Source organism: Saccoglossus kowalevskii, chromosome 12 (genome assembly GCF_978046115.1).
Source record: "Saccoglossus kowalevskii chromosome 12, keSacKowa6.1, whole genome shotgun sequence".
Classification (NCBI taxonomy): Eukaryota; Metazoa; Hemichordata; class Enteropneusta; family Harrimaniidae; genus Saccoglossus; species Saccoglossus kowalevskii.
Window position 1 is genome coordinate 2,682,744 of NC_140652.1, and position 25,914 is coordinate 2,708,657.

The window sequence follows — 25,914 nt, forward strand, 5'->3', positions numbered from 1 at the left end:
ACTGACCTGTAATATGTGTGGATATGCAAATTGTCTCAATCCATGACACATTGACTTCATGGGTGAGATGTCATTGACCTGTAATATGTGTGGATATGCAAATTGTCTCAATCCATGACACATTGACGTCATGGGTGAGATGTCATTGACCTGTAATATCTGTGGATATACAAACTGTCTCAATCCATGACACATTGACGCCATGGGTGAGATGTCATTGACCTGTAATATGTGTTGATATGCAAATTGTCTCAATCCATGACATATTGACTCCATGGGTGAGATGTCACTGACCTGTAATATCTGTGGATATGCAAATTGTCTCAATCCATGACACATTGATTCCATGGGTGAGATGTCACTGACCTGTAATATCTGTGGATATGCAAATTGTCTCAATCCATGACACATTGACTTCATGGGTGAGATGTCACTGACCTGTAATATCTGTGGATATGCAAATTGTCTCAATCCATGATATATTGACTTCATGGGTGAGATTTCACTGACCTGTAATATGTGTGGATATGAAAATTGTCTCAATCCATGACATATTGACTCCATGGGTGAGATGTCATTGATCTGTAATATGTGTGGATATGCAAATTGTCTCAATCCATGACACATTGACGTCATGGGCGAGATGTCATTGATCTGTAATATCTGTGGATATGCAAATTGTCTCAATCCATGACACATTGACTCCATGCGTGAGATGTCACTGACCTGTAATATGTGTGGATATGAAAATTGTCTCAATCCATGATACATTGACGTCATGGGTGAGATGTCACTGACCTGTAATATCTGTGGATATGCAAATTGTCTCAATCCATGACATATTGACTCCATGGGTGAGATGTCACTGACCTGTAATATCTGTGGATATGCAAATTGTCTCAATCCATGACATATTGACTCCATGGGTGAGATTTCACTGACCTGTAATATGTGTGGATATGCAAATTGTCTCAATCCATGACACATTGACTCCATGGGTGAGATGTCATTGACCTGTAATACCTGTGGATATGCAAATTGTCTCAATCCATGACACATTGACTTCATGGGTGAGATGTCATTGACCTGTAATACCTGTGGATATACAAATTGACTCAATCCATGACACATTGACGCCATGGGTGAGATGTCATTGACCTGTAATATCTGTGGATATACAAACTGTCTCAATCCATGACACATTGACGCCATGGGTGAGATGTCATTGACCTGTAATATGTGTTGATATGCAAATTGTCTCAATCCATGACACATTGACGTCATGGGTGAGATGTCATTGACCTGTAATATCTGTGGATATACAAACTGTCTCAATCCATGACACATTGACGCCATGGGTGAGATGTCATTGACCTGTAATATGTGTGGATATGCAAATTGTCTCAATCCATGACACATTGACTCCATGGGTGAGATGTCACTGACCTGTAATATCTGTGGATATGCAAATTGTCTCAATCCATGACATATTGACTCCATGGGTGAGATGTCATTGATCTGTAATATGTGTGGATATGCAAATTGTCTCAATCCATGACACATTGATGTCATGGGTGAGATGTCATTGATCTGTAATATCTGTGGATATGCAAATTGTCTCAATCCATGACATATTGACTCCATGGGTGAGATGTCATTGATCTGTAATATGTGTGGATATGCAAATTGTCTCAATCCATGACACATTGACGTCATGGGCGAGATGTCATTGATCTGTAATATCTGTGGATATGCAAATTGTCTCAATCCATGACACATTGACTCCATGGGTGAGATGTCACTGACCTGTAATATGTGTGGATATGAAAATTGTCTCAATCCATGACATATTGACTCCATGGGTGAGATGTCACTGACCTGTAATATCTGTGGATATGCAAATTGTCTCAATCCATGACACATTGACGTCATGGGTGAGATGTCACTGACCTGTAATATCTGTGGATATGCAAATTGTCTCAATCCATGACACATTGACGCCATGGGTGAGATGTCACTGACCTGTAATATCTGTGGATATGCAAATTGTCTCAATCCATGACACATTGACTTCATGGGTGAGATGTCACTGATCTGTAATATGTGTGGATATGCAAATTGTCTCAATCCATGACACATTGACGCCATGGGTGAGATGTCATTGACCTGTAATACCTGTGGATATGCAAATTGTCTCAATCCATGACATATTGACTCCATGGGTGAGATGTCATTGACCTGTAATATCTGTGGATATGCAAACTGTCTCAATCCATGACACATTGACGTCATGGGTGAGATGTCACTGACCTGTAATATCTGTGGATATGCAAATTGTCTCAATCCATGACATATTGACTCCATGGGTGAGATTTCACTGACCTGTAATATGTGTGGATATGCAAATTGTCTCAATCCATGACACATTGACTTCATGGGTGAGATGTCATTGACCTGTAATATGTGTGGATATGCAAATTGTCTCAATCCATGACACATTGACGTCATGGGTGAGATGTCATTGACCTGTAATATCTGTGGATATACAAACTGTCTCAATCCATGACACATTGACGCCATGGGTGAGATGTCATTGATCTGTAATATGTGTGGATATGCAAATTGTCTCAATCCATGACACATTGACTCCATGGGTGAGATGTCACTGACCTGTAATATCTGTGGATATGCAAATTGTCTCAATCCATGACACATTGACTCCATGGGTGAGATGTCATTGACCTGTAATACCTGTGGATATGCAAATTGTCTCAATCCATGACACATTGACGCCATGGGTGAGACGTCACTGACCTGTAATATCTGTGGATATGCAAATTGTCTCAATCCATGACACATTGACTTCATGGGTGAGATGTCACTGATCTGTAATATGTGTGGATATGCAAATTGTCTCAATCCATGACACATTGACGTCATGGGTGAGATGTCATTGACCTGTAATATCTGTGGATATGCAAATTGTCTCAATCCATGACACATTGACGTCATGGGTGAGATGTCATTGACCTGTAATATCTGTGGATATGCAAACTGTCTCAATCCATGACACATTGACGTCATGGGTGAGATGTCATTGACCTGTAATATCTGTGGATATGCAAACTGTCTCAATCCATGACACATTGACGTCATGGGTGAGATGTCATTGACCTGTAATATCTGTGGATATACAAACTGTCTCAATCCATGACACATTGACGCCATGGGTGAGATGTCATTGACCTGTAATATGTGTTGATATGCAAATTGTCTCAATCCATGACACATTGACGTCATGGGTGAGATGTCATTGACCTGTAATATCTGTGGATATACAAACTGTCTCAATCCATGACACATTGACGCCATGGGTGAGATGTCATTGACCTGTAATATGTGTGGATATGCAAATTGTCTCAATCCATGACACATTGACTCCATGGGTGAGATGTCACTGACCTGTAATATCTGTGGATATGCAAATTGTCTCAATCCATGACATATTGACTCCATGGGTGAGATGTCATTGATCTGTAATATGTGTGGATATGCAAATTGTCTCAATCCATGACACATTGACGTCATGGGTGAGATGTCATTGATCTGTAATATCTGTGGATATGCAAATTGTCTCAATCCATGACATATTGACTCCATGGGTGAGATGTCATTGATCTGTAATATGTGTGGATATGCAAATTGTCTCAATCCATGACACATTGACGTCATGGGCGAGATGTCATTGATCTGTAATATCTGTGGATATGCAAATTGTCTCAATCCATGACACATTGACTCCATGGGTGAGATGTCACTGACCTGTAATATGTGTGGATATGAAAATTGTCTCAATCCATGACATATTGACTCCATGGGTGAGATGTCACTGACCTGTAATATCTGTGGATATGCAAATTGTCTCAATCCATGACACATTGACGTCATGGGTGAGATGTCACTGACCTGTAATATCTGTGGATATGCAAATTGTCTCAATCCATGACATATTGACTCCATGGGTGAGATTTCACTGACCTGTAATATGTGTGGATATGCAAATTGTCTCAATCCATGACACATTGACTTCATGGGTGAGATGTCATTGACCTGTAATATGTGTGGATATGCAAATTGTCTCAATCCATGACACATTGACGTCATGGGTGAGATGTCATTGACCTGTAATATCTGTGGATATACAAACTGTCTCAATCCATGACACATTGACGCCATGGGTGAGATGTCATTGATCTGTAATATGTGTGGATATGCAAATTGTCTCAATCCATGACACATTGACTCCATGGGTGAGATGTCACTGACCTGTAATATCTGTGGATATGCAAAGTGTCTCAATCCATGACACATTGACTCCATGGGTGAGATGTCATTGACCTGTAATACCTGTGGATATGCAAATTGTCTCAATCCATGACACATTGACGCCATGGGTGAGACGTCACTGACCTGTAATATCTGTGGATATGCAAATTGTCTCAATCCATGACACATTGACTTCATGGGTGAGATGTCACTGATCTGTAATATGTGTGGATATGCAAATTGTCTCAATCCATGACACATTGACGTCATGGGTGAGATGTCATTGACCTGTAATATCTGTGGATATGCAAATTGTCTCAATCCATGACACATTGACGTCATGGGTGAGATGTCATTGACCTGTAATATCTGTGGATATGCAAACTGTCTCAATCCATGACACATTGACGTCATGGGTGAGATGTCATTGACCTGTAATATCTGTGGATATGCAAACTGTCTCAATCCATGACACATTGACGTCATGGGTGAGATGTCATTGACCTGTAATATCTGTGGATATACAAACTGTCTCAATCCATGACACATTGACGCCATGGGTGAGATGTCATTGACCTGTAATATGTGTTGATATGCAAATTGTCTCAATCCATGACACATTGACGTCATGGGTGAGATGTCATTGACCTGTAATATCTGTGGATATACAAACTGTCTCAATCCATGACACATTGACGCCATGGGTGAGATGTCATTGACCTGTAATATGTGTGGATATGCAAATTGTCTCAATCCATGACACATTGACTCCATGGGTGAGATGTCACTGACCTGTAATATCTGTGGATATGCAAATTGTCTCAATCCATGACATATTGACTCCATGGGTGAGATGTCATTGATCTGTAATATGTGTGGATATGCAAATTGTCTCAATCCATGACACATTGACGTCATGGGTGAGATGTCATTGATCTGTAATATCTGTGGATATGCAAATTGTCTCAATCCATGACATATTGACTCCATGGGTGAGATGTCATTGATCTGTAATATGTGTGGATATGCAAATTGTCTCAATCCATGACACATTGACGTCATGGGCGAGATGTCATTGATCTGTAATATCTGTGGATATGCAAATTGTCTCAATCCATGACACATTGACTCCATGGGTGAGATGTCACTGACCTGTAATATGTGTGGATATGAAAATTGTCTCAATCCATGACATATTGACTCCATGGGTGAGATGTCACTGACCTGTAATATCTGTGGATATACAAATTGTCTCAATCCATGACACATTGACGTCATGGGTGAGATGTCACTGACCTGTAATATCTGTGGATATGCAAATTGTCTCAATCCATGACATATTGACTCCATGGGTGAGATTTCACTGACCTGTAATATGTGTGGATATGCAAATTGTCTCAATCCATGACACATTGACTTCATGGGTGAGATGTCATTGGCCTGTAATATGTGTGGATATGCAAATTGTCTCAATCCATGACACATTGACGTCATGGGTGAGATGTCATTGACCTGTAATATCTGTGGATATACAAACTGTCTCAATCCATGACACATTGACGCCATGGGTGAGATGTCATTGATCTGTAATATGTGTGGATATGCAAATTGTCTCAATCCATGACACATTGACTCCATGGGTGAGATGTCACTGACCTGTAATATCTGTGGATATGCAAATTGTCTCAATCCATGACACATTGACTCCATGGGTGAGATGTCATTGACCTGTAATACCTGTGGATATGCAAATTGTCTCAATCCATGACACATTGACGCCATGGGTGAGACGTCACTGACCTGTAATATCTGTGGATATGCAAATTGTCTCAATCCATGACACATTGACTTCATGGGTGAGATGTCACTGATCTGTAATATGTGTGGATATGCAAATTGTCTCAATCCATGACACATTGACGTCATGGGTGAGATGTCATTGACCTGTAATATCTGTGGATATGCAAATTGTCTCAATCCATGACACATTGACGTCATGGGTGAGATGTCATTGACCTGTAATATCTGTGGATATGCAAACTGTCTCAATCCATGACACATTGACGTCATGGGTGAGATGTCATTGACCTGTAATATCTGTGGATATGCAAACTGTCTCAATCCATGACACATTGACGTCATGGGTGAGATGTCATTGACCTGTAATATCTGTGGATATACAAACTGTCTCAATCCATGACACATTGACGCCATGGGTGAGATGTCATTGACCTGTAATATGTGTTGATATGCAAATTGTCTCAATCCATGACACATTGACGTCATGGGTGAGATGTCATTGACCTGTAATATCTGTGGATATACAAACTGTCTCAATCCATGACACATTGACGCCATGGGTGAGATGTCATTGACCTGTAATATGTGTGGATATGCAAATTGTCTCAATCCATGACACATTGACTCCATGGGTGAGATGTCACTGACCTGTAATATCTGTGGATATGCAAATTGTCTCAATCCATGACATATTGACTCCATGGGTGAGATGTCATTGATCTGTAATATGTGTGGATATGCAAATTGTCTCAATCCATGACACATTGACGTCATGGGTGAGATGTCATTGATCTGTAATATCTGTGGATATGCAAATTGTCTCAATCCATGACATATTGACTCCATGGGTGAGATGTCATTGATCTGTAATATGTGTGGATATGCAAATTGTCTCAATCCATGACACATTGACGTCATGGGCGAGATGTCATTGATCTGTAATATCTGTGGATATGCAAATTGTCTCAATCCATGACACATTGACTCCATGGGTGAGATGTCACTGACCTGTAATATGTGTGGATATGAAAATTGTCTCAATCCATGACATATTGACTCCATGGGTGAGATGTCACTGACCTGTAATATCTGTGGATATACAAATTGTCTCAATCCATGACACATTGACGTCATGGGTGAGATGTCACTGACCTGTAATATCTGTGGATATGCAAATTGTCTCAATCCATGACATATTGACTCCATGGGTGAGATTTCACTGACCTGTAATATGTGTGGATATGCAAATTGTCTCAATCCATGACACATTGACTTCATGGGTGAGATGTCATTGACCTGTAATATGTGTGGATATGCAAATTGTCTCAATCCATGACACATTGACGTCATGGGTGAGATGTCATTGACCTGTAATATCTGTGGATATACAAACTGTCTCAATCCATGACACATTGACGCCATGGGTGAGATGTCATTGACCTGTAATATGTGTGGATATGCAAATTGTCTCAATCCATGACACATTGACTCCATGGGTGAGATGTCACTGACCTGTAATATCTGTGGATATGCAAATTGTCTCAATCCATGACACATTGACTCCATGGGTGAGATGTCATTGACCTGTAATACCTGTGGATATGCAAATTGTCTCAATCCATGACACATTGACGCCATGGGTGAGATGTCACTGACCTGTAATATCTGTGGATATGCAAATTGTCTCAATCCATGACACATTGACTTCATGGGTGAGATGTCACTGATCTGTAATATGTGTGGATATGCAAATTGTCTCAATCCATGACACATTGACGTCATGGGTGAGATGTCATTGACCTGTAATATCTGTGGATATGCAAATTGTCTCAATCTATGACACATTGACGTCATGGGTGAGATGTCATTGACCTGTAATATCTGTGGATATGCAAACTGTCTCAATCCATGACACATTGACGTCATGGGTGAGATGTCATTGACCTGTAATATCTGTGGATATGCAAACTGTCTCAATCCATGACACATTGACGTCATGGGTGAGATGTCATTGACCTGTAATATCTGTGCATATGCAAACTGTCTCAATCCATGACACATTGACTTCATGGGTGAGATGTCATTGACCTGTAATACGTGTGGATATGCAAATTGTCTCAATCCATGACACATTGACGTCATGGGTGAGATGTCATTGACCTGTAATATCTGTGGATATGCAAATTGTCTCAATCCATGACACATTGACTTCATGGGTGAGATGTCACTGACCTGTAATATCTGTGGATATGCAAATTGTCTCAATCCATGACATATTGACTCCATGGGTGAGATGTCATTGATCTGTAATATGTGTGGATATGCAAATTGTCTCAATCCATGACACATTGACGTCATGGGTGAGATGTCATTGATCTGTAATATCTGTGGATATGCAAATTGTCTCAATCCATGACATATTGACTCCATGGGTGAGATGTCATTGATCTGTAATATGTGTGGATATGCAAATTGTCTCAATCCATGACACATTGACGTCATGGGCGAGATGTCATTGATCTGTAATATCTGTGGATATGCAAATTGTCTCAATCCATGACACATTGACTCCATGGGTGAGATGTCACTGACCTGTAATATGTGTGGATATGCAAATTGTCTCAATCCATGACACATTGACTCCATGGGTGAGATGTCACTGACCTGTAATATCTGTGGATATGCAAATTGTCTCAATCCATGACACATTGACTCCATGGGTGAGATGTCATTGACCTGTAATACCTGTGGATATGCAAATTGTCTCAATCCATGACACATTGACGCCATGGGTGAGATGTCACTGACCTGTAATATCTGTGGATATGCAAATTGTCTCAATCCATGACACATTGACTTCATGGGTGAGATGTCACTGATCTGTAATATGTGTGGATATGCAAATTGTCTCAATCCATGACACATTGACGTCATGGGTGAGATGTCATTGACCTGTAATATCTGTGGATATGCAAATTGTCTCAATCCATGACACATTGACGTCATGGGTGAGATGTCATTGACCTGTAATATCTGTGGATATGCAAACTGTCTCAATCCATGACACATTGACGTCATGGGTGAGATGTCATTGACCTGCAATATCTGTGGATATGCAAACTGTCTCAATCCATGACACATTGACTCCATGGGTGAGATGTCATTGACCTGAAATATCTGTGGATATGCAAATTGTCTCAATCCATGACACATTGACTTCATGGGTGAGATGTCATTGACCTGTAATACCTGTGGATATGCAAATTGACTCAATCCATGACACATTGACGCCATGGGTGAGATGTCATTGACCTGTAATATCTGTGGATATACAAACTGTCTCAATCCATGACACATTGACGCCATGGGTGAGATGTCATTGACCTGTAATATGTGTGGATATGCAAATTGTCTCAATCCATGACACATTGACGTCATGGGTGAGATGTCATTGACCTGTAATATCTGTGGATATACAAACTGTCTCAATCCATGACACATTGACGCCATGGGTGAGATGTCATTGACCTGTAATATGTGTGGATATGCAAATTGTCTCAATCCATGACACATTGACTCCATGGGTGAGATGTCACTGACCTGTAATATCTGTGGATATGCAAATTGTCTCAATCCATGACACATTGACTCCATGGGTGAGATGTCATTGACCTGTAATACCTGTGGATATGCAAATTGTCTCAATCCATGACACATTGACGCCATGGGTGAGATGTCACTGACCTGTAATATCTGTGGATATGCAAATTGTCTCAATCCATGACACATTGACTTCATGGGTGAGATGTCACTGATCTGTAATATGTGTGGATATGCAAATTGTCTCAATCCATGACACATTGACGTCATGGGTGAGATGTCATTGACCTGTAATATGTGTGGATATGAAAATTGTCTCAATCCATGACATATTGACTCCATGGGTGAGATGTCATAGATCTGTAATATGTGTGGATATGCAAATTGTCTCAATCCATGACACATTGACGCCATGGGTGAGATGTCATTGACCTGTAATACCTGTGGATATGCAAATTGTCTCAATCCATGACACATTGACTCCATGGGTGAGATGTCACTGACCTGTAATATCTGTGGATATGCAAATTGACTCAATCCATGACACATTGACGTCGTGGGTGAGATGTCACTGACCTGTAATATCTGTGGATATGCAAATTGTCTCAATCCATGACACATTGACGTCATGGGTGAGATGTCATTGACCTGTAATATCTGTGGATATGCAAATTGTCTCAATCCATGACACATTGACGTCATGGGTGAGATGTCATTGACCTGTAATATCTGTGGATATGCAAACTGTCTCAATCCATGACACATTGACGTCATGGGTGAGATGTCATTGACCTGCAATATCTGTGGATATGCAAACTGTCTCAATCCATGACACATTGACTCCATGGGTGAGATGTCATTGACCTGAAATATCTGTGGATATGCAAATTGTCTCAATCCATGACACATTGACTTCATGGGTGAGATGTCATTGACCTGTAATACCTGTGGATATGCAAATTGACTCAATCCATGACACATTGACGCCATGGGTGAGATGTCATTGACCTGTAATATCTGTGGATATACAAACTGTCTCAATCCATGACACATTGACGCCATGGGTGAGATGTCATTGACCTGTAATATGTGTGGATATGCAAATTGTCTCAATCCATGACACATTGACGTCATGGGTGAGATGTCATTGACCTGTAATATCTGTGGATATACAAACTGTCTCAATCCATGACACATTGACGCCATGGGTGAGATGTCATTGACCTGTAATATGTGTGGATATGCAAATTGTCTCAATCCATGACACATTGACTCCATGGGTGAGATGTCACTGACCTGTAATATCTGTGGATATGCAAATTGTCTCAATCCATGACACATTGACTCCATGGGTGAGATGTCATTGACCTGTAATACCTGTGGATATGCAAATTGTCTCAATCCATGACACATTGACGCCATGGGTGAGATGTCACTGACCTGTAATATCTGTGGATATGCAAATTGTCTCAATCCATGACACATTGACTTCATGGGTGAGATGTCACTGATCTGTAATATGTGTGGATATGCAAATTGTCTCAATCCATGACACATTGACGTCATGGGTGAGATGTCATTGACCTGTAATATCTGTGGATATGCAAACTGTCTCAATCCATGACACATTGACGTCATGGGTGAGATGTCATTGACCTGCAATATCTGTGGATATGCAAACTGTCTCAATCCATGACACATTGACTCCATGGGTGAGATGTCATTGACCTGTAATATCTGTGGATATGCAAATTGTCTCAATCCATGACACATTGACATCATGGGTGAGATGTCATTGACCTGTAATATCTGTGGATATGCAAACTGTCTCAATCCATGACACATTGACGTCATGGGTGAGATGTCATTGACCTGTAATATGTGTGGATATGCAAACTGTCTCAATCCATGACACATTGACTCCATGGGTGAGATGTCATTGACCTGCAATATCTGTGGATATGCAAACTGTCTCAATCCTGTGTTTCCGCTGTCGCTCGTTTTTTTCGTACTTTCAGAAAAAATAGAAGAAAATACGAAAATATTTAATATATTTATCGTGTATTTTACGAACATATTTGGCTGTCAAAATCGACGAAATTATTTATCAATACCTTCGTACTTATTATGATTTCACTGATTGAGACTTGTTTATAATTTTTTTCTTTTCAAAATCTGGGCAAATCTGTTTTTTATTGTAAAATGATCGCTGAATACGAGCCGCAGACACGAGTATAAGCAAATCAGTCAGTACGTATGCAGCACGTAATAAATGGGGTCAAATGTACTAAGGTCACTTCGTAGCAGGCGTGTCGTGTGCAACAAATTCACGTGAAATACCCAATGGTGGCAGCGTTGGGTATAGTGTGTTTGTCTCATTTGAATTCCGCGATGGCGAAACGAAAAGCTGAACAGGATGGAAAGTTTGGATACGACATCCGTAATTTCCTTTCACCAGGCAAAACTGGGGACAAAAAAGTAGTACCAAAAGATTTACATTCCGAAGGTAATTTACACGATCGTTTCGAAGTACTACAAGACACGGCGCCTGTGCTACAAGATGGTGCCAAGTCGTGCAGTGATGGTGAATTGGCCTCTAGTGAAATAGGCGCAACTCAAAACAATATTCCAAAAGGGAATGGTAGCAAGCGAAAACGAAAATTCAAATATCACCCAGAATGGGAGGTAAGTACCAAATTGTTTGTCCCCATACCGATTTAAAATTTAAATCTTGAAAGCGAGTTTACGTTAGCTTACGGTGTTAATTTATAAGCAAATTACGTATTTAACAAATCAATTTGCTTTTTGACTTGTGCAATATATTTGTTAATTTTTTTCTTTTTTTTATGTTAGTTGTTTTGCAGTTTTTAATTGTTAATCAACTATTTATGTTTCAGCGACAAGTACTAAGGAAAATGTGATTCATTGATGTGGTCTTGCTGTACTTTGCGCTGAAAGTGTCAGGTATAATATAATTATTGTATTAAATTTAGTGTTTGTATGTGTTAAAACTAATTATTAGTAGGGGTTTGTTGCTGTATAATTAATGTTTACTTTGGTAAAATAGTGTTTTTTATACTATCCATTGACTTTTGTTATTCCTTGTTCTTTTTAGATGACATACCAGTGGTTAACTTACGATGCTACAAAAAAAGTAATGGTTTGTGTTTGGTGCAAAGAAGCTGGAAAAGTAAATGCTTTTACTAATCCAGGGTGCCCATACATGGTAAAAGATGATTGCAGAAAACATTCTGATACCAAACAACACCAAGCAGTAAGAGATGCAAGGATGACTTCTGCTCCAAGGTTTCAGGCAACCATAACACATTTATATCGAAAAGAAGAAGAAACCATACAATCAGCGATGAAAAATGTTTATTATATGGCCAAAAAAAATCATGCTAACTCATCATTCAAGGACTTGAACTGGTTACTAATCATGCAAGGGTGTGATACTCTACAGGGACTTAAAGTAGATGCACACACTTCATATGAACATTCGGACTCCATTCATGACTTTCAGAATAGTATGAAATTAGTCATTGATGAGCAAATTATATCTGAATTAGATAGTGCTGGATATTTTGCCATATTGATAGATGAAATGTCTGATGTTTCTATGGATAAAACTATGATAATTTATCTGAGATATGTATTAGCTGGTAAAATAGTTGTCAGATTTTTTGAAGTTATTGGTCTTGCAGGGTGTAATGCTGATGACATATATCAGGCCCTGGTCAGTGTACTTGAATGCAAGGGTGTTCATGTGAAAAACATGTTTGCAGCAGGTACAGATGGGGCGTCAGTTATGGTAGGAAAACATGCAGGTGTTACTACAAAGTTAAAAACAAATATCAATCCTTATATGATCAGTGTACACTGTATAGCCCATAGATTAGCACTTGCATCAGCTCAGGCTGCTCACAAAGTGAAGCGTATTGATAAATTTGAAATTAGAATGAACCAAATATTCAATTATTTTCACTATTCTACTAAACACATGTCCAAAATAAAAACAAATCTATCAGGTAGGGGGTAATGCAATGCATCGCAATTTTGTGAGGCCATGTGATACAAGGTGGCTTTCAGTTAGAGGGGCTGTTGAAGCAGTACTTATCAATCTTAAAGCCATGTTCTACTGCCTGCAAAGTGATGCTGAAAGTGGAGATAGTACAGCTAGAGGAATGCTCAATGAAATGGCTACTTTTGATTTTTTGGCCATATTGCATCTTATGGCAGATGTATTGTATTATCTTGGGCAGTTAAGTTGTGTTTTTCAGAAAACTTACCTAGATTTATCATCTGTTGATGGGCATATCAAAGCTGTTGTCAATGTACTTAAAAATATGAAGGATGACCCAGGGCGCAGACTGAAATCATTTCTTAGTTCAGTCCCAGAAACTCCCAGTGAATTATACATGAAAGTAGCAGCTGCCAATCTTACAGGTGATATTGAGTTTGTTACAAGTAAATCTTCAAGTGATGAAGCCATGATTACCATCAAAGATAATTCCAACTTAAGAAAGTGGTTTGTTTCTTGCAAATCAGAATTTTTAGACAAGCTTGTTGATAATTTAGAAACAAGATTTCCTGAATCTAATTTTCTCAAGGCTTTTCATATATTTATCCCATCTCATTTACCTAAAGCAACATCTCCAGAATACAAGCAATATGGTTTTGATGAAATTGAAACTTTGTGTAGTTTTTATGGGACACCTAAAACCACAAATGGTGGTATGCAACATGCACCTGTTATTGATTCTGATAAGCTAAAAGATGAGTGGCCAGTGGTGAAGGAAATCTTGAGAAATAATTATATGCAATGTAATTTTCAAGATACTTGGGGATCTTTACTGGGACCACAAGCTTGCTTACCTACTCTTTATCCAAATATTGCTAAACTGGTCACAATTTCACTTATAATACCTGTTAATACTGCAGACTGTGAGCGTGGCTTTTCTAGATACAATTTAATCAAAACCAAGGGGAGAGCTAGATTAAAAGTTTCTTCAGTGAGTGCTTTGATGTCTATTGCCTTGGGCACACCACCTCTGAAAGAAATGCTGTCCTTCAATTTTAGGAGGGCATTTCAAATATGGTGTTCTATGAAACAAAGAAGAATAATAGACACTTCTAAGTCTATTCAGCCAGCAAGTACTGTGAAAAACATAAATGATTGCATGCTAAAACTGATTGACAGTGTTAAACAGCTGACAAAATTAGACCGAGAAATTGACTGTTTTGGTGATTCTGATGACTGTATAGATGAATAGAAGGTCAAACATGTTTGGTAAATAATACCAGATTATTGTATGTCAAAGATTTATTAATAAATCTGATTATCTGCAGGAATATATTGTCATTGTGAATGATTTGGTTGTGTGACAATTTCAGTAAGAAATTTGTTGGAACCCAATTCTGACTTTTCAGAATTTTTTTACACTTTTCAGAAACTTTTTTGTACCACATTCTGACTTTTCAGAATTTTTTTCATAGACCCAGAGGAAACACAGCAATCCATGACACATTGACTCCATGGGTGAGATGTCATTGACCTGTAATATCTGTGGATATGCAAATTGTCTCAATCCATGACACATTGACGTCATGGGTGAGATGTCATTGACCTGTAATATCTGTGGATATGCAAACTGTCTCAATCCATGACACATTGACGTCATGGGTGAGATGTCATTGACCTGTAATATCTGTGGATATGCAAACTGTCTCAATCCATGACACATTGACTCCATGGGTGAGATGTCATTGACCTGTAAAACGTGTGGATATGCAAATTGTCTCAATCCATGACACATTGACGTCATGGGTGAGATGTCATTGACCTGTAATATTTGTGGATTTGCAAACTGTCTCAATCCATGACACATTGACGCCATGGGTGAGATGTCATTGACCTGTAATACCTGTGGATATGCAAATTGTCTCAATCCATGACACATTGACTCCATGGGTGAGATGTCACTGACCTGTAATATCTGTGGATATGCAAATTGACTCAATCCATGACACATTGACTCCATGGGTGAGATGTCACTGACCTGTAATATGTGTGGATATGCAAACTGTCTCAATCCATGACACATTGACTCCATGGGTGAGATGTCACTGACCTGTAATATGTGTGGATATGCAAATTGTCTCAATCCATGACACATTGACTCCATGGGTGAAATGTCATTGACCTGTAATACCTGTGGATATGCAAATTGTCTCAATCCATGACACATTGACGCCATGGGTGAGATGTCATTGACCTGTAATATGTGTGGATATGCAAATTGTCTCAATCCATGACATATTGACTCCATGGGTGAGATGTCACTGACCTGTAATATGTGTGGATATGCAAATTGTCTCAATCCATGACACATTGACGTCATGGGTGAGATGTCATTGACCTGTAATACCTGTGGATATGCAAATTGTCTCAATCCATGACATATTGACTCCATGGTGAGATGTCACTGACCTGTAATATCTGTGGATATGCAAATTGTCTCAATCCATGACACATTGACTCCATGGGTGAAATGTCTTCATTATTAATATGACACTCATCTAAAACCAGGATATTATCACTGTCTAATGCCATCGCATTCAGCTGTTGTCGAAAATCAGAATGGATTCCAACCTGTGCAGAGATGGCCAAGAACCTACGAACATAACTAAAAGAAGCAAGAATTATGATAATAACAATGATAAAACCTAAATTATGACAACATTCACCCTACACTAAGTTTGCAAGAAATGCAATGTTATTACGATAAAACCACAAAGTATGGACATACCGGTAGGTAGTCTGGGTTCATACTGGCTAAGTGAAGGTCAAGACAGACACAGACACAGATTTTAGAGATGCATTTTGCAACCTTTTTAATACATGTACGTATTTAGAACCAAATCAATATAATTTCCAACTTGCTATAGGGCTTGATAAAAAAAATTGAAAAAATCTAAAACAAATTATGCTGTTCTACTCTGTGAAAGGTGACTTTAGCGCTCTTAGATATTACCGTACTGAACCGCGTAAGCGCCCAGGGTCATCAACTCAGAAAATCATGATTTTTTAGGCGTTGGCACTTACCCGAGCACCTCCCTCAGAAAAGAGTGCAAATGACAATTTTAATTCTCGCTCCATGTGACAGATTGAGGGGGATATTATGTGTTTGAGGGAAAATATAATTACAAAATTTGTTGCGTCGTCATTGACTTTTACAATGAACAAACAAAAATGGTCACAAAAAACATGCACATTTTATTGCAATGTTAATTACATACCACCCAATTTTACAAGGTTAAATACATTAGTGTACACAGTCAAAATCTTCATTATCTCCACTGAGGAATGTATTGAATTATACGCAAACTCTTGATGAAAAGCACTTTCCGCCATGATGTATTCATGATTCGACTTGGAACAACGTCGTTGACCTAATGGGTCAAGTCTGTTATTAACAAACCAGAATGCTGTGTTGTACCAATAAAGTTCATCGGAAATTGACGAAGACTTTCTGCAATGCTGAAGTGAATAATTGATGTCGAAATACAAATGGTTGGAATTGATTTCAGCATGTTTTTTTCAAAAAACTGGTAAATAGCAATTTTTGAGAGGTAAACTGAATATGGCATGAAATATTTACCACATTTTACTTTTATTACCAGGTCATTGTCAAAGCAAAGTTTACACACGTTAACCATGGTATATGCATTTATAACATATTCACGGTGGTTGATATCCATGCTGTATCTTATAAAAACGATCACCAGTATTTATTAAGCAATGATCAAATACCATGTTATCAATTAGTGGCACTTTGCCGAATGTGACGCAGGATATAAAAATTGCGCAAAAGTGGGTACTTGACCGGGCATGAGCGCTAACGCGGTCCAATAGATACATGAAACAGAGTATATTAAATGGAATTGAGTTGACATGTTTACTTACCTGTCAGGTCTATGTTGTAAATCCACATGTGTTACCATAGGATTGAATACCGGTATACTGACATCATAACCATCACGATACGTCCATGTGGAAAACCCGCCACCAGCTAAGATAGCCTTACCACGGTGTACGTCTAATGCCGTATTATAATCGGGCACGCTACCAGGTAGCATTGTAAATAACAAATGATTTGTACCCTCATTCCATCTAATAACAAAGAAAATAAACATTAAGTATTAAAACTTTGCTGGGGGTTCACGAACTGGTAATTTCTGATGAGCTTCCAAGCTGGCCATTCACCGGTATTGCTTTTTCATAAAAACTATCAGTAATTTTTTTTTTTTTTACAGCGAGTATTCATGTCATCAGAAATTTCAACTTATTCCTAGTAGTATTTGAAATACAGTATTTGCCTATGTCACTAATATGGGACATAAGTGACAGATATTCAGATACATGTACTTGCACACATATGTGACAGATTCCAAAGCTAGCTCCAAGCCAACTAAATATTAATTTACACTCAGACTGTACTGTGGGCAATATGACATTATAAATTCATCTTCTAAATTTATCCAAACCATGTGAGTACAGTAAAATAGTTCATACCTGTACAATGTACCAGTAATGCTTAATAACCTGATTTGTGATAAACAAAAAGCAGCAACCACACTAATTTCAGATTATTTTTTTATTTCTTAACAAAAATATAAATGTATGCATAATTTCATATTTCAATGAATATTGAATTGGTACTATTCGCAAGCTCGAGCAGATAAGGTGTACAACAGAGGACAGAAAAAGTAGTATCCAATCCATAAAGGTTTTATCATATAGCTTATAGGTTTAATTACAATTTTACTATGCTGTAACCTCAAACACATGCCGTACCGTAATTCAGAATGACACGTTTTTGTTTTGAATGATGAAAGCCGGGCACACTGGCCTGGCGTGATACAGGAAATTATTGCCCTGATGTGAGGGCGCACTTCCCATAGCATTAGGAGGCGATACCAGGTATATTTAATATACATACATGTATACAAGTATGAATGATATAATCAACAGATTTTTAAAATATTAAATGAATTTCAAAAATTATTAAAAAATATAGTGTATTCACTATTGAAGTAAAAATTACAAATGTGTCTCTATGGTCAAAATAAATAATGCTTAAACAATTCACTAAACAAGAATTGTGATTTTGAGTGTGTAATTTCACTGGAGATGAGTTCTAATAGAACATATTAGGTATTACAATGATGCTTACTTTGGAAGTTGTGCCAGTACTTGTGCAGTCTCATGCAACCTCAGTGAATTCTGGTTTAATACATCAATAGCTGGTATGAATATGCATGCTTTGTCTGGGTCGGTGGTATGATAAAAACTCTCAGAAATAGCTTCTAAAATCTCATGGAACTCCTTTGACAATGGCTTGCTGATGGCTTGTCCATTCTCATCCACATACTTCCGCAACGGGTAAATGTAAACACTGATACGTCCAATTTCATAGTTACAATTATAAACATCAAAACAGGTGGAAAAACGACAATTCAAATCACCCTTTTCCGGGATAGAGTTTTCTGTTGTTATGGTTACCTCTGACAGCTGTTGGATATTGCGAAGTTTAAATCCATGGGTATTGTGGTCTGATTCAATTGAATGCGGCCAGAATTGAAACAGACCGGTGGTAATCAATCCAAAGAGAATCATTGTAAACAACGCGATATAAAACGATTGATATTTCAGTTTCATTCGTGGACCACGTGGTAAAGTAGACTTCTTATTTGCCGTAGAATACATTGTGACAACTATAAATCTCTGATCTCTGTCATCAATTCACCAGTCTACTGTCTGCAAATTCTATGTACCTTTGGGAAAGGAATTAAAGGATATTAGTAAAAGTTATACATGTAGATGTAGCATGTTTTTTACTATCAGCATAACAAACACATTCTTTCAATTTTTTTTAAACATTTTAAATTTAAAAATGTAAATGAGAGATTTCTATTGATGGATGGAATAACACTTGAATATTTTCAAATGATGTCATTACCGGTATGTACTGTGCTCATTGATTGGATGGTTGAACTGCTACTGAAATTTATAAAAAATGAAGGGAATATGGGTTTGTAGTACATGTATCAAGACCCTTTGACCCTTTTCATTTGTTTCAACAGGAAACTTTTAGTAAGGTTCCAAAACTGTTGCCAATAGACAACAATTAGCATGGTTGGTTACAAACGATGTATATGTACCAATATCACAGATAAATGATAACCAAGTGGTAACAAGAGCTTATTGCAAACTTGTGTAAAACTTAAAAGGTTATGCCAGAATTCCGTGATGTACTAAAATGAAAATCATCCAAAATTACTCATTCAGAATATGATCTCCATATCACCAGATTGTAAACAGGAATAAAAAAAAAGTATTATTTGTCATCATATGGTCATATTGACATGGCATTGCACTATTATAAAATATTGCAAATATATCATACACAAATGGTACGATAAAAGAAAAGCTGAACAGAAAGTACACTCTGGGGGATACACCGTTGTCAAGGTTGAGAATTAAGAACATGGGAGCCATTCAAAAAAGGAATTGTTAAAGGGGAACCGCTCAATCCCATGGATTTGTTTATGTTGTTTACAATGTTAATCTATCTTTTGTTATCCATTGTTATTTTAATCCAGAAAGAAAATTTGTTGTGAGATTAGGCTTAACTGGAAAGTGCCCCTTTAACCATAGACCTTAGAAAGAGAGGGACAGGCAACTGGATTATAAAACAAAGGATTTCACGACATCTGGCATGCAACGTGGGTTACTACAGTTATAAACAAATGATCAAGCAAACTCACAATCAATCGGCCGCGCAGTTTGCAACACGTCTTTCAGTGCTTGTGCTCATTACATTGAATTTTTAATTTCAATACAAGATCCATTTTTTTTGTACTGGTTATTAGGTGACACTTATTATATGTAGAGTTACAATTTGTTTTGTTTTTCATGAGTATAAATTAACTACTCGGCTGATTTTATGTGCGGTGACAAATGGTTGACTAATACTTATCCTGCGACTGCCACATTTACGCCCGTTTTCGGGAAAATAAAAACACTTGTTGTTTGCATTATCGTATTTTCACTTAAATCATACTATTTTCAATGATACTCGCGTATTTTAGTTTTGCTAGTCTATATTTTAAAATCGTAATTCTGAAATTTCCGAACTGTCTGAAAGGCCGTCAGACAGAACTCGTCCAGATTGTTTTTAGATCGCTGTATTTTCGCCCCATTTCTCAAAAATAAAACATCTATTGTTCATGCCATTTTCGAAGTAATTAGGGTATTTTATTTTGATAACTTGCTATACAAAAGTCGAAATTACGAATTTTTGAAACTGTTTGAAACCGTGAAAGTCAGCAGCCCACACCGGAAATGGCTGACCCGGTTTGTTTTAGATCGCTGTATTTTCGCCCGACTTGTCAAAAATAAAACATCTGTTGTTCAAATCATTGCATTTTTTACTTGAATCGTACAATTTTCGAAGTAATTAGGGTGTTTTAATTTGATGACTTCCGTTACAAAAGTCGAAATTCTGAATTTTCCAAACTGCTTGTAAACGTGTGACAATCATCCGACAACGAAAATGGCTGACCCGATCTTTTTTGATTGCTTTATTTTCGCCCGATTTCTCAAAAATAAAACATCTATTGTCCAAATTGTTGTATTTTTTACTTGAGTCATGCCATTTTCGAAGTAATTAGGGTATTTTATTTTGATAACTTGCTATACAAAAGTCGAAATTACAAATTTTCTAAACTGTTTGAAACCGTGAAAGTCAGCAGCTTACACCGGAAATGGCTGACCCGGTCTGTTTTAGATCGCTGTATTTTCGCCCGATTTCTCAAAATAAAAACATCTGTTGTTCAAATTATTGCGTTTACTAAATATTAGGGTATTGCGTTTACTAAACAATTTGAGTATTTTAATTTGATTACTTGCTCTAAAAAAGTCGAAAATCTGAATTTTCTAAACTATTTGGAAACGTGTGATACTAAGTGGAAAACTCATTAACATACAATTAGCATATTCATGACCGTCGCTTCAGTAGTCACGCAGGGAAACTCGCGCGTTTTGCGTGATTTCACGAATGCTACCGACAGTATAAATAAACAGATGGTTGTTTATTCGTTAATAAGATTGTGAGATTATTTGGAGGATTATAACCCAGGTTAAAATAAAAGAAACACTGTAGTTGCCTGTCCCTCTCATTCTAAGGTCTATGCTTTAACCTATCACTACTTTCTTGCCCAAATTTGTTTTCACTATTTTCTTGTACCCTAATTTTGGAGCCAACAGACAAAATTTGAGTCAGTTTTTAGTTTTTACTCAAAAAATTTGGCTATTTTCGTCAAACCTTCTGAAAAATATTCTGGGACTATATTGTGAATTTGTGATGAAACGAGGAAACTGGTGGTGAAAAAGGTTAAAATATTCAGACTCACAATTTGTAAACTTTATTCAAACATAACATTTGCGTCCAAACTTCTTTTTTCATTTTTTTATAAGATCATAAATTCAGTCCAATAGTTAGAATCAAGCTGATAAGAAAAATCAGCAATGATAGATTAAAAGAGGGGGTGTGGAACTACTTTTTGTCTTTCATTGTTACTCAAGTTTTACTACATGTCTACTCGATTCTCTGTGATCTTCAGGTTATAAAATAACATCAGCAAGGCACGTTTTCCCTCAAACAGAATTCACCAGATTGAGAAACAAATGTAGTTTTGAATAGAAGACAAAAACCTTCTTGAGGCATACATTCTGATTTATTTACATCCATTTAATTTGTCCACACATTAGTCACAAATGCACTGTAATGGACACTAATTATATAAAATTCTGTAATATTTAGAAAAAATTGGGATACTTTGCTCTTGACAACTTTCAGAAAGCTTTCATTTTGTATACAATGAAGTATTGTTCGACAGTATGACGTGTATGTATGTGATTTGCATTTTCGATGTGTTTTACGCCACGTTATGCAATATGATCATAATTGGTACAACAGTCTCCTTGTTTGAAGAAAATCACAATCATTTCCACGATCAGTAAAGATATACAGTGATACACATAGCGAGGCGTGACTCGGTAAGGTTGCCAAATAAAAGAACGCTCGACAAAACTGGCACTACATACTCTTCTCTAGTACACTCCACAGAAGACATAATCAGTATGCCACTACCGGAAGTGTACATGTTTATTTATTTATTTATTTATTTATTAACACACAACATCCCTCGGAGGGGATGAAAAGGGTTACAAATCAGATATTAGTAAAAGAAAAATAACCACATAAAGAGTAAGGGAACAAAAAGGCATAAAAAAAAAAAAAAGATAATAAGTTGAATACAAGGAATGTATTACTGGCTTAGTTTATGTAGGTGCTGCTGTCTTGTATTAAAACAGTTTTTTAAATATTGCGCTAAAGGAATTGACATTTTCTCGTCACTTAGTAATGATATGAATTTATTTTCATTACTAAATTTGTCAAAATTTGGTATACGTTTATTAGCTACAATGTAAAGTTTTGATCTTATTTCATTGTAATGAGGACAATTTGTGACAAAATGTTGTTCATCTTCAACATGGTCATTGTCGCACATATTGCAGACTCTGTCTTTAAAATCCAATCCTGTATGCCGGCCTGTTTCAATTTTCAGACAGTGGTTGCCAAGTCTAAATTTTGTTAAGGATTTGCGAAGTTCACTGTTTTTCATAATTGTTAAGTAGTTTTCTTGTTCTATTTTGGTTTTAAAAAGTTTGTAGGTTCTTAGTTTATTTTTAGAATTTGATTTTTTCCTATTGTCATTATTTATTTCATTTTTCCACTCAGTTGTAAACTCTTCTTTTAATTTCTCATCAATTGTTTTTAATTTTGATAATGAGATAATATTTGTTTCATTTAAAAGATAAGAATGGTTAATATTATTTAATATCAGATCAAGTTTTTTAAACCATTTACTTTTAATAATTTTATTGACATAGTATGCTTCTTGAAGTAGAGTATTTGTGGAATTTGCAATACGATTGGCATATTTTATCATTTGTTTCTTAATAAAAGAGTCAAGAGGTAATTTTCCCAATTCACTATATATTGCCATGATTGGTGTATTTTTTGAGATACCAAGAATGTACCGATAGTATGTAAGCTGAACATCCTCTACAATTGATTTTGTAGAGCTTTCTTCTCCCCAAATGTCACTCCCATACACAATAACTGGTCTGATAAGTTTATCAAATAGTGACAGTAGTATGGACATGTCCAGATTACCAGATCCAATTTTGGTCTTTAATGAGAATAAGGCTTTTATTCCTTTTCTTTTTAGGTTTTTCATTGCATCTTTAAATTTACCATTTGGACTCATAGTTAAGCCAAGATAATTGAAATCTTTAACTATATTGATTTCTTTTCCTTCATAAAAGAATATTTCCTTGTTAAGGAGTCTGTTACACTTATTGAATATCATTATTTTTGTTTTATCTGTGTTGACAGACAACTGCCATTTTGATGTGTAGGCTGATAGTTTATCCAAACAGTTTTGTAATCCCCTTACATGTATAAGCACCAACTAGCAAAGGCTGTCGTGACAAATATTGTAACAATACACCTCAACGGGTAAGCCAAGAAGTATGATGGGACACACAGTTAACTTACGTGTCTGGCAAACGCTAAATCATGTTGTTTTCAAAAGAACTGCGCCTCCCACAGTAAACGATCGATAAAAACTATTTTCCAAAACGCTGGAAAACTTCTTCCTGACAGCAAAGATGGCGATTGTAATCTACGCATGTGCAGGGTTCAATGGGGATTAGCATAAAGGGAGTTGTCTAACTATATACGCGGGAGGGATCGGGTTAGTTACCTAGAGGTATTAACAATTCAATGAAAGGTCGCTGGAGGGTGTGGGGAGACCGCATTGACTCTCATTTTAAGTTCATTAACGTATTTTTTTTTACTTTTGTGTTTATATTTAGGGTGATTCCGATAAAATACAAATGGTACTCAAAATAACGTAAAAATTGTGTTCACGTCCAAGATAATGTCGCTGTCACATGGCCGTTTGACAACATGACGCAAAGTATTTTGTTTTATTTGAAATAAACCAACACTTACTCCAATATTAAAACATATGCACATATGTCAACATACTTCGCTGAATTGAGGAATCCGTATAACGCCAAAGAAATTCAACTATCGTTTTCACCAGATTCAATATATATCGAAATCGATATTATTATTATGTATATAGCGCACTACACTCATAATAGTTTAGAAAAGGATATTTAGATGACCCTAAAAAATATTTTAACATTGGTTAAAAGGGAATGTTTTCAAGTGACTGGGCGAAAGCTCACTTTGTGTTATTATTTTGTAGCGTTGTCAATACCAGTGGATTTGCTGCCTCTAAAAAGCGGAAAATTTGGAGAAAAAAGTGAACGGAATAGTTACGCTTTAGCTTAAGCGTACAGAACATACGCCGATGCCCTCACAAAATTGTCTGATTTCGATATTGAAATCCGCTGTTATTGGTAATGGACCGTTTTATTTGATGCCGATTTTAGTATTAAATACTTGTTATCTAACAATTTCTCTTCTTTTTCAATAGTTTCTTCTTTATTCGTTTTCGAAAACAACATTCTATTCATATCCATGGCACAGGGCCTTGATGCTCAATAATGGGATACATTATCGCGAATAATCTGCTGCAGTGACGTCATAAAATCCACTGGTATTAATAATGCTATAATATAATATAATATAATATAATCGGGTGAACGCGGTGCTTTTCAGCGCTCCCCGATTTTCTGCCTGTTTTGCGTTTTTGCGTTCGTTGTGCGCCCGTGTTTTTACACAGTTGTATATATAGTTTGTCTACCTTTTACGTGAGTAATTTATATTTGTTGTTTTTGTTATTATTGTGGTTTTTGGAGTGTTTTTGTCTTTGCCTTGGCAAGGTGGTCGGCAACCAAGATGGCTGCCGCTCACACAAGGCCACCGTCAACACCAACAGGTCACCTTACTAGAAACCATGCGGTACGGTGTGAAAACATTGATGGCATTCCAGTAGAAACTTATGTGGAGTCGGTTGCAGATTTAGTCGGGGCCAGTAATATTGTGGCTGCATCCCGTATGAACCAGTTATTGTCTTTTT

General features: G+C 37.4%; 2 protein-coding genes across 2 annotated transcripts in view; one reads left to right on the forward strand and one right to left on the reverse strand.

The window, feature by feature from the left end:
* LOC100372539 (exostosin-2-like) overlaps positions 1 to 24,534 on the reverse strand; it is a 65,800-nt gene extending 41,266 nt beyond the window's left edge. The window contains exons 1-4 of the mRNA XM_085506339.1: positions 24,417 to 24,534; positions 18,963 to 19,563; positions 17,693 to 17,899; positions 16,217 to 16,412 (exon numbers count right to left, since the gene is read on the reverse strand). Coding sequence (XP_085362465.1) covers positions 16,217 to 16,412; positions 17,693 to 17,899; positions 18,963 to 19,495 — 936 coding nt within the window. The 5' untranslated portion in view covers positions 19,496 to 19,563; positions 24,417 to 24,534. The remainder of the gene's footprint in view (positions 1 to 16,216; positions 16,413 to 17,692; positions 17,900 to 18,962; positions 19,564 to 24,416) is intronic.
* LOC144359483 (E3 SUMO-protein ligase KIAA1586-like) lies at positions 12,118 to 13,765 on the forward strand. The gene is made up of 2 exons (XM_078012677.1): positions 12,118 to 12,411; positions 12,842 to 13,765. The coding sequence occupies exons 1-2, from the start codon at positions 12,118 to 12,120 to the stop codon at positions 13,763 to 13,765; spliced, it is 1,218 nt and encodes a 405-aa protein (XP_077868803.1).
* Positions 24,535 to 25,914: the final 1,380 nt, after the last annotated feature.